General features: G+C 46.3%; 1 protein-coding gene across 2 annotated transcripts; it reads right to left on the reverse strand.

The window, feature by feature from the left end:
• Positions 1-526: 526 nt before the first annotated feature.
• Positions 527-11,131, reverse strand: KCTD7 (potassium channel tetramerization domain containing 7). Of its 2 annotated transcripts, XM_003794215.3 has the most exons (5): positions 10,869-11,131; positions 8,229-8,398; positions 2,540-2,718; positions 1,752-2,124; positions 527-697 (listed from the first exon to the last, which is right to left on the reverse strand). In XM_003794215.3, coding segments are annotated over exons 1-5 (867 nt in total). In that variant the 5' UTR covers positions 11,013-11,131; the 3' UTR covers positions 527-696. The 2 variants fall into 2 exon arrangements, with proteins under 2 accessions (XP_003794263.1, XP_012663350.1); XM_012807896.2 differs by lacking the exon at positions 527-697 and having other exon boundaries at positions 1,610-2,124; positions 10,869-11,012.
• Positions 11,132-11,305: the final 174 nt, after the last annotated feature.

Consider the following 11,305-nt stretch of genomic DNA (forward strand, 5'->3'; position numbering starts at 1 on the left):
GAATGACTGTCCTCTTAGGCCTCAGTCTCCAACTCTGTTCCACTCATGAAAGTGTAACATGAGTGCAAAATCACACCCTAGACTCTGTTTCCACTCAGGGGCCAGTGAATCACTGCCCTTCAGTCAATGGAGAAATTCAGCCAATGTCTCAGGGCCTGGCCTTCTCTTCCTCAAATAGACAAAGATGTTTTCAGCAAAATCCTTGCCCCTACCTCACCTATCTGATCCTATAGATCAGACACCAATGAATCTGTCCTCATCTATTCTCTCTCTCTTTTTAATAGATGGGGTCTCACTATGTTACCCAGGCTGGAGTGCAGTGGCTATTCACAGCCACAATTATAGCATACCACAGCCTCAAACAGCACACTATATAACCTCAAATTCCTGGGCTCAAGTCATCCTCTTGCTTCAGCCTGAGTAGGTGGGACTATAGGCACAAGCCACCATGCCCAACTCTAATTCTTTACATAGAAAAAAAATCTCCCTTCAAGAATACCCAGGAATAGTCCCACAATTCTAATTATAGAGAGATATACCCTTAACGCAGCCCAGAAATTTGATGTTGTGATCAGTGGTGTTGCATAGCTCTTCCTTTAGGAGATGCACGTCCATACCCTGACTAGTTGGCCCAGGACACAGACAGAGCAAGAAGGAAATGCAGTGGGAACAGATCTTTGTGGATCTTTTTCATTTTCTGAAATGTGGGGAGTAAAATATAACAGAGGTTTGCTACAACCTATAATGGAGGTTTGTGGTCTTCCTACAGCCCTGGATAGCTGTGCCTCTCACCCAGCCTTTCCTTTACTTTCCCAGGATAAACACCCTCCTAGGAGAATGTTTGCAGAATAAAGCAATATGGGTTAAAAAGAGGGTCTACTTCCAAGGTTCACCACAAACTGGATTCTAACACATGAAATAGCAGCCAAGGAAGTGTTTTGTGCCTCTAAAAAGGATGTTACATTTCAAAGGTAAAAGATCGAGGCATCTTGCCTGTTTGACTTAGGGAATCTTCACAAGGAGCTTTTGAAATTTGCATTCTAGACCTGTGAGAAGATACCCTGCAAGCAAGGAAGGTAGGTGGAAGGTAGGAGAAGCTGTGGCCCTAAGACAGGGCTGTAAACATTGTGGTTTTCTAAGGCCAACCTGGTACATGGCTTTGGCAACTACGGTTAAATCTCCAAAAGGTGGTGAAAAACATGTTCCAAAAGGAAAAGACATCTTTCCACACCCTAAGAATGTAGTGGACTATCCTTGGAGGAGGAGGGGTGCACTGGGAGAGAACGTTTTCTTCAGCCAGAGGCTGTGGGGTGGCTACTCAGAAAAATCCCCCATCCATCATATTCCATGTTTGTACCAATATACTGAGCACAGAGAAGGGGGCTTGAACAAGACTAAGGAAGTGATTATGCCTGCATCAGTTAGGTAATGTGGCTCTACTCTGGACTTTCTGGTCAAGCTCTAGATAGACCACATCAGCCTCAAGTCAAGACGGCCATGCCTCAAGGAAAGACCAATTGAGCACAGGCCCCATGTTCCTGTGGGCCACAAGCCCTGGGCCTAATCCTGAGGTACAGCTGGCAGACTGTAGCTGGACCTATGTCCCCTTAGAGCTGTGCCTCAGGACTCTGTCCTCACCTCAGCAAGCTCTGGGGCAGTCAGCCACCCCTCCAGGGATCTTACTCCCAGAGCCACCAAGGGGAATGGACACCCTCCCTGACAGGCCTCTGCTGCCTACCAGGGCTACTCACCACCATGTGATCTTGAACTCATAGATGGGGCGCTTGCAGTAGTAGTGGTTGACAAGGTGCTTGTCACATACCCCAATGCACTGGTGGTCCACAGTGAGGCCCTGGGCCGAGAGGTCCGTGACCAGGCAGTGCAGCAGGTCATAAACATCAGCCACGGCCTCCCAGGGCCCAAAAGACACATCCACTTCACAGTGGTGCTCAAAGAGCTGCCCATCACTCTCGCTCCGCTCGAAGCGTAGAGAGTTAAGGAGTGGACATTCGTAGGGGGTGATGGGCATCTCCTCCTTGAAGACACAGACCTTGAGCTTAGCAAATCGGGCCTTCCGCTGTACTGCACGCAGCCGGGCGATCTCCACAATCCGCTCCAAATGGTCTAGGAGAGGTGAACACAGCACCCATCACTGGGACGCAGAGGTGGGACAGGGTAGTGGGAGGACACAGAGAGTTCTACTGACAGTAGGATACAGGAGATTTCCTGGAGAAGCACTCAGTGGGTCTATGAAACGCACAAACTTAAACAATGGTCCTGTTGTCTAGAGCAAAAAGAAACCAAAGAGATGAGGACTGTCCTTTTGAAATGAGATTTGTTGACTGTCATAGACAAGTTGAATCTAGCTTGACCTGAATCTTTCCAATGTGATTGGGAAGGAGAGAACGTTTTCTCCTATGCTGAGTAATTTGGATTAATCCCAGACCCTGGACATATTCTGGTAGAGACCAAGACCTGACAGATACTTTGCAACCTTCCTCCCTCATATCCCAACTGTCCTGCGTCGTTGAGCCCTCACCTTTGTAATAGGGCATGAGTCCCAGAAACGCCTGGCGCACCTTCTCGCCCTTCAGCGGCTGCATGTTCTCCAGCTGTTCCAGGAGGGGTCCAATGGCATAGTACTGGGCCTCTTTGTACACAGCCCGCACTCGCTCCCAGGGAGGCAGGTCCCCTGAACGCAGGAAATTCAGTACGTCTCTGAGCAGGAAGGAAAGGGCGGGGTGAGAAGGAGCTAATGGACCTGGGTTATGGCACACAATGGTCAGACAGAATCTGGAACCAGACTGCCAGCTGTGTAACCATCATAGGTGAACTTAACCCTCAGAACCTCAGTTTCCTCACCTGTAAAATGGGAGAAAATAACAAAACTATTGCGTAATGTTAAGAAGGAATTAAGAGCTAAGGAAATTCCCAGCACAGAGTAAGCCCTCAATAAGTGTTATTAGTTGCTATTAGCAATGATTATTATTATTATACATTTCTAATGTTATGTATATTATCAATAGGTATATATAAATATAATGGAAATATGACATCTAGCCCCTTTTTATATATTTTTAATATTCAATACCTGGAAAAATATTTTTTTCTTTTTTGAGACAGAGCCTCATTCTGTCACCCTGGGTAGAGTGCCATGGCAACATCATAGCTCATAGCAACCTCAAACTCTTGGGCTCAGGTGATCTTCTTGCTTCAGCCTCCCAAGTAGCTGGGACTACGGGTGCCTGCCATGACACTCAACTAGTTTTTCTATTTTTTCTTTCTTTTTTTCTGAGACAAGAGTCTCAAACTGCCACCCTGGGTAGAGTGCTGTGGCATCACGGCTCATAGCAACCTCCAACTCTTGGGCTTAAGTGATTCTCTTGCCTCAGCCTCCCAAGTAGCTGGGACTACAGGCACTCACCACAATGCTAGCTATTTTTTTGTTGCAGTTGCCATTGTTATTTAGCTGGCCTGGGCAGGGCTGGAACCCACCAGCTTCAGTGTACATGTAACTGGTGCGATGGGCGCCAAGCCAAGTTTTTCTATTTTAGTAGATACGGGGTCTTGTTCTTGCACAGGCTGGTCTCAAACTCCTGAGCTCAAGCAATCCACCCACCTCGGCCTCCCAGAGCGCTAGGTTTATAGGCGTGAGCCACCACTTCCAGCAATAAATGTACAAATCTCAATCATATAGTTCAATTATTTAAGTGTGAATATACTCACCTAACCACCCCCAGACCAAGCTCTACCTTTTCCTTCTAAAACAAAAATTTGTTTTGCCTTTTCTTGAAACTCATATAAATAGAATCATTCAGTACATTCTCTTCCATACCTAGCTGCTTTCTTTCTTGCTACTAGAGAGGCTGAGGCAAGAGGATATCACCAAGGTGACAGAGTGAGACTTTGTTTCAAAAACATCAAAACAAAATAAAACCCCAAAACCATAATGCTTTTGAGATTTAGCCACCATGTTGTATGTAACAATAGTTTGTTTCTTATTTATTTTTATTGTTTATTACATAATTAGAATACCATTGTATGAATATACTATAAGTACCCATTCTCCTATTGATGGACATTTGAGTTATTTTCATTTTTGGCTATTATGAATAGCTGCAATGAACATTCCTATATAAGTCTTTTTGTGGGCCAGGCATAGCCTATAATACTAGTACTTTGAGAAGGCAAGGCAGGAGGATTGCTTGAGGCCAGGAGTTTGAGACCAGCCTATGCAACACAGCGGACCTTGTTTCTACAAAAAAAATTATAAGTTAGCCAGGTGTGTGTATACTACAGGTGCACACCTATAGTCTCAGCTACTTGGAAGTCTGAGATATGAGGATCACTTGAGCCCAGGGTCCAGGAGTTCAAGGTTCATGTAATCATGCCACAGCACTCTAGCCTGTGTGACAGACTGAGACCCTATCTCTAACAAAAAACCCAAAAACCTTTTGTGAACACAAGCACCAATTTCACTTGGGTAAGTACTAGGAGTAGAACTGTTCAATCATAGGATGATGAGTACATGGGTTTTTTTGTTTGTTTGTTTGTTTGTTTGTTTTAGAGATAGAGCATCATTATGTCACCTTTGGTAGAGTACTGTGGTGTCACAGCTCACCGCAAACTCAAACTGTTGGGCTTAAGCAATTCTCTTGCCTCAGCTTTCCAAGTGGCTGGGATTACAGGTGCCCGCCACAAGGCCCGGCTATTTTGTTATTGTAGTTGTCATCGTTGTTTGGCAGGCCTGGGTTGGGTTTGAACACGCCTCCTCTGGTGTATGTGCTGGCGCCCTAGCTGCTGAACTACAGGCGCCAAGCCAGGATGAGTGCATGTTTAACAAAGTGGCTGTATCATTTCTGCACGCCCATCAGCTATGTGAAAGAGTTCTAGCTGTTTCACATCTTTGTCATTAGTATTATTCTGTAGTTATATGGAAAAGATTAACATCTAACCATAATGTCTGAACAAGTTGACTCCAGGGCTGAATAAAATCACATACTGCATTTTCTCATTTTCTTTTCTTTTTTTTTTTTTTGAGACAGAATCTCATCATGTCACCCTTGGTAGAGTGCTGTGGCATCACAGCTCACAGTAACCTCAAATTCTTGGGCTTAAGTGATTCTCTTGCCTCAGCCTCCCAAGTAGCTGGGACTACAGTCACCGCCTACAATGCCTCACTATTTTTTGTTGCAGTTATCATTGTTGTTTAGCTGGCCCGGGGCCGGTTTTGAACCCACCAGCCTTGGTGTATGTGGCTGGCACTGTAACCACTGTGCTACAGGCGCCAAGCCATACTGCATTTTCTTAAAATAAAAATTCAGTTTAACTCACTTTTCAGATTCTTTAGCGCTAAGGGTAATCAGACCCATCACTGGGTAGTTCTAGGAAAGGAATAAAGATCAAGCTGTTGCTGATGGAACAATAGCTTAGCCTATAACCATAAAAAGATATTAGCAAACATGCTCTAAGTATTAATACTGTGTCAGTGACCATATGTGTGTTACCCCATTTTGTCCTTCCAACATTATATATGGTATGTGCTATCTTATCTCTATTTTATAAATGGAGCCCAGAGAGGTTAAGAAACAGCTTTGCTCAAGCAGCCACAGCTGACAGAGGCTCAGATTCAGACATGGCTGACTCTAAGCCCATACCCACAACGATCCAGGCTTCAGCAGAAGTGTTCAGACCAAAGTGTGGTACGCTGATTATAATACTGCCTCCGGTGGAGGCCCAAGCAGCCTCCATGGTGGGTGCTGGGTGTACATGAGCTGTACCAGTAGAGAAATGCACAGCACCAATTGCCCCGAACCCCTATTTTATGAGGCCTTCAACAAATTCATCTGCTGAGGATGAATCATAGGCTATTGGAGTCTAGAGGTCTGAGTATTAATACCACCATATCCTGCTGTCTGCCACACCCTTGTCTGTTTTGTTACTCTCCCCTCTATGTCACCTGGGCATAGGTGACATCAATCAGTCTTGAGTCAAACCCTGCTCCCTCTCCCTACAGCCCCTCCTAAAATAAGTCCTTTAGGATCTTCAGGAAACCTTGATGAGCTCTAAAAATCAAAACTCTGGGATAAGGCTCAGCTGGGAGTGCTGTGGGAGCTGCCAGCTGGGTCCAGCACTTTCCTCCCCCAAACAGCCTGCAAACAAGAATCTTTTTATAGTTCTGCAGAGCGATGTGACACTTTTGTTTTCTCAGCATTGGAAGCAGCTGACAGCCCACTGGGGCAACCCAGATGCTTCACAGCAAATTATTTGACCCGAGGCTCCTTTCTGAGGATAAAAATGACCCTTTCCCATAATGTGGGCAGTCCTATTTGGAGGTCAGCACAGTGATGTAGTAGTTGAGAATTTCTGCTTCCCTGGACATTTATTTGAAGGTCAAGGACAATGTAAGTTCCTTATTCATCTCCAAAGTTAGACTTAAGAAGCACAGAGTTCCAGCCACACACCTGGAAGGAAAAGGACCTGCCAGGGTCACACCAAGGCTCTATATTTAAAACTCATTGACAAGCCTGTGAGGCAGCTATAGCTATTTTCATTTTATAAGCAAGGAAACTGAGACGTAAAATCTTTAGATCATTCAGGGGTGACTAACCTTTTAGCTTCTCTGCACCACATTGAAAGAAGAGCTATCTTGGGTCACACATTAAATACACAAACATTAATGAAAGCTGATGAGCAGGAAAAAAAGAAAGGTCTGTGCATAATTTCCATAATACCCAATACCACAGATAAGTAAAACAGTCCTCATAAAATTTGCATGAGGCCTTAGGGCCACAGGTTGGACACCCTATATCAAAAGTCCTTTCTTGGGAAAGGTTATTATTATCATTATATTTAGAGATGAGTCTCACTATGTTGCCCAGGAGAGAGCATGATGGCTACTCACAGGAGCCATTAAAGCACACTCCAACCTTGAACTTCTGGGCTCAAGTTATCTTCCTGCCTCCAGAGTAGCTGGGACTATAGGCGTATGCCACTATGACAGACTGCATTTTTTTTTCTTCTTGTGACTATGTTTCCCATGTTTTTTGTGTTAAAATGACAGGAACAGAAGGATTTTCTAATCTAAAAAAAAGTTATTTTTTTGAGACAGAGTCTCATTTTGTTGCCCTTGGTAGAGTGCTATGGCATCATAGCTCACAGCAACCTCAAACTCTTGTACTCAAGTGATCCTCTTGCCCCAGCCTCCCAAGTAGCTGGGGCCACAGACCCCTGCCACAACCCTGGCTATTTTTTCAGAGATGAAGTCTTATTCTTGCTCAGGCTGGTCTGGAACTCCTGTGAAATCCACCCACCTCAGCCTCCCAGAGTGTTAGGATTATAGGCATGAACCACTGCGCCCAGCCCAGAAGGATATTCTAAAAAGAGACTTTTCTTGACAAAATTAAAGAATGGCAACCCTATGTCAGCCCTTCCCTCATCTGTTTTGGTTATTGTTTTAAATTACTGAAATACGTTTGGGAACCACTGCTACAAGCCATTCTTCCTCCCCCTGGCAATGTTGAGAGCCCCAGAATCTAGATTTGAAGGTATTCTCTGAGAAGCTGGTTTTAGACTATTCTCTACTTCAAGATGGGATCATACTTATTTATATTCACACAGATGATAACTTATTGGTGTCAGTTTGCCTAGGATAGCTGGATGCAGTGGTATGCAACTAGCTATTTGTGAGGCTGAGGCAGGAGGATCACTGGAGTCCAGGAGTTTGAGGCTATACTGAGATATGATCACATCTATGAATAGCCACTGCATTCCAGCCTGGGCAACATCATGAGACTTTATCTCTAAAAAATAAAAATAAATTTTAAAAAATTCAAAAATAGGGCGGCACCTGTGGTTCAAAGGAGTAGGAAGCTGGCCCCATATGCTGGAGGTGGTGGGTTCAAACCCGGCCCCAGCCAAAAACTGTAAAAAAAAATTTTTTTTAAATAAATAAATGAATAATAGTACAAATTTTAAAATGGTCTAGGATAGAAGCAATGTCATCATACCCAGCCAATACCCAGTGTGGAACTGGGATTTTTCTGGCTGTCCTTGTCATTTGTGGCAAAGAAACTAAGCATTTCCCAGTTCAACAAGCACATTTATTAAATTGTATCAATATGTTTTCTCTTCTTCTAGGTACAATGGAGGATGCCAAAGTTCCATACCCAACCCCAGGCTACTCCTTTGTTAGGACTACAAAGCTGACCATAGAGCGAGAGACATACCCAAAGTGTGTACCATCTCGGTCAATGAAGTACCGGCCCTCAGAGTCCGTGGGGATGTAATGCCGCCCGCTGAACATGGCTGCCAGCATGGTGTCTTCATAGCGCCTCAGGGTAGACAGGCGTGTAGTGAAGTGAGCCCCACCAATGTTAAGGGGGACAACCTCAGGAAACTGGAAAGGAACCATGGGGCTCTCAGGCAGGCAGAGGGGAATGAGGTGGGCTGCTCCATCTTCAGTCTTCTTGGGTCTGTTTAGTGCCAACCACTTGCTCTGTCACCCATGCCCCAGGAACCCACTGAACACCTTATCTTCCCTCTCCTTCCTCCTCCCATACTCATCAATTGCCCAGTTCTGCCCATTCTTCCTGAGAGCCCTTAAGTCACGTGGTTTCAGCCTTCATCATTCTCCTTCTGCTTCCTGAACTGACCACCTTTTTGTCCTTGCTGTCTTCTCTGCCCAAAGTGTGCTTACCACTCTCCCTCTGCTCATTAAACAAAGAGTCACCCAACGTGGTGCTGTAGGTTGTTTATTGTATAAGGGAATCTCGATGACAGTGATCTCTAACCCAGCTCTGTGCCCGGTTTCTAATTCACACCAAGGCACCATACAGGTTAGCGGCATCTACTAATTCTATAAGTTTCTACTCAAGTTCCCCTCCTCTGTGACTTTGTCCCTCACTTGCCCCTAAGATATACTAATGACATATTCCTTTATCATGCTTTCATGGTGTGCCACACTTCATTACAGCACCTAGCACAATACACTGGCAGTTATTTTCCTCTGTCAACACACACTCCTCTAGGCCCTAAATCCCCACAGGCAGGGAAAGTATCTCATTCGCCAATCATGGGGCTGCCATAGCAGAGCTCAGTAAATGTGTGTTAAAGTTTCCAGGTACCTAGTCCTCTCCTATTTCATCTGCAAAGTGAGAAGGTTAGTCTTTAGTCCAGCTAAGGTTCTGGAGACAAGGGCTGGGTAAGAAACAGGAAAATGATGGTATAGATGTGCCCTAAGAAGCTTAAGATTTCCCCTAAAATGCTCTAGCTTTTTTTCTTACTGTCTTTCGCAGATTATGGTTTCTATCAAACTGCATCTGAAAGAAATGAGGTCAGTTTCAGTTCTCTCTAATTTTCCCACAAACTTCCTCCAGATCAACTAAAATTTTATCCCAGTACATACTTTTTTTTTTCCTTCAAGACAGAGCCTCACTTTGTCACCCTCAGCAGAGTGCCATGGCGTCACAGCTGACAGCAACCTCAAACTCTTGGGCTCAAGCAATCCTCTTGCCTCAGCCTCCCAAGGAGCTGGGACTCCAGGTGCCCACTACAACGTCTGGCTATTTTTAGAGATGGGGTTTACTCTTGCTCAGGCTGGTCTCGAACTCCTGAGGTCTGGCAATTCACCCTCCTTGGCCTCCCAGAGTGCTAGGATTACAGGTATAAGCCACCACACCCAGTCTTCCCAGAGCATATTTTCAATATTACATCTCTTCCACTCCAGTGGAAGTCTATGTATTTTTATTTAGACAATGCCTTTTCCCAGAATCCTTTGTGAAAGAAAGTAGGATACAGATACATGAACTTACTCAGGGCCTTGTGCACTGTTGGGATCACAGTAAAGACCCAAAATGTATTAAATGAATGAATGAAATACATTTTTGTATTTCAGCTCTGTATACAGCTCTGTGTACAAAAGCACTGTTACTCTTCTGCACCTAGAGCATGTGGAAATGCCTTCTGTTTATTCCATAGGTCCTCAAAAACCATTCTATGTGTATATCAAGGACTCAAACTACACACAAAAATAGCACCACTGGAACTCTTTCTTTCAATTGCAGAGACTATTTCTAGAATTTTGCTCATTTTTACAAGTTTTCTAGGATGCTGGAGTATAGGGGTTCCAACCATTACACAATGCTATTTGCCCAAGATCCTCACACAGCCCAGCTCACCTGAGCTCTGTCCACTGTCCTGGGACTCCATACATCACATGCTCCAGAACCCATCACTACCTTAGTCCCTACCTCCTAGATTTCCTCTTCAGTGTCCAGAAGGCCCCACCTTCCCTCATCTTTAGGGCCATTTCAGGTGTTAACATGATAGTATCACACATTAAGTAAGAGCAGTGGAAGCCACAGTGCATCACAGCACCTCAGCTAGTGAGTGTAAGCCCCGAGGCTGTCGGTGAGTGTGGACACGTTTATTTATTATTTGGCCTACTCCTTATCTACAGATGGCTCCTTCTCCCATTCCTTGGGCAGCTGGAGATTGGATATGAGTAACCACTAGGGCTCCTCTTGTATTCTCTAGAAAACACCACCATGTCTTGGGGCTCCGGGGTCTCCCATGGCCTGCCCTCCTTCACTTGGTAAAGGTGGGACATAGGGAAGGGAACAAATCAACCCTGCAGGCAGTGGGTGCTGGAAGGAAGGAGATGGGAGGCCAGTTGCCCCTTGGGTCAGGGGAGACACACTTGGTGCATTTTACACATTTACAGGGGTGCGGGTGGGGGAGCACAGCCGCTCGGGCCGACCCGACCTCGGCCCCCAGCCCAGATACTCCCCTCCCAAGGGAAGCTCTGCTGGGCACCTGCATCTCCTCGCGCCCTTCTCACGCGCCCCCCCTCCACTCCATCCAGGTACCTCCTGGGGCATCAGGGGCAGCGCGTGCCCTGCCTGCGTGGCCGTCGGAGTGGCCGGCTCCAGAAAGTCGTCTTCGGCGTCGGAGCTGGACATGGCACCGTCCGGGCGACGGCTGTCTAGCTCCCGCCCCGTGACTACCACCATCCCTCTGGCTCTGGGCAGTGGGCGCGGCTTCGGGCGGGCGGCAGCGGCGTCCCCGGGCACTACTGCCGAGCAGCGCCTGACATGACGCGACCGGCCGCAGGCAGGCCAGAGAGGCTGAGAGCCGGAGCGCGGGCCACACGGCTACAGCTTCCTCAGCTACAAACCGCTAGCCGACCACCGCGCAGACCGCCGGGCCCTGGGCCTGACCGGGCCGCCTCCCGTTATTGGCCGAGCCCCTGCGGGCTCCGCCCTGATTGGCAGGAAACTCGCCCAGTCGCAGAGCAGGCAGTGCG

This window comes from Otolemur garnettii, unplaced genomic scaffold (assembly GCF_000181295.1).
Source record: "Otolemur garnettii isolate 467f Iridium unplaced genomic scaffold, OtoGar3 scaffold00077, whole genome shotgun sequence".
Taxonomy (NCBI): Eukaryota; Metazoa; Chordata; class Mammalia; order Primates; family Galagidae; genus Otolemur; species Otolemur garnettii.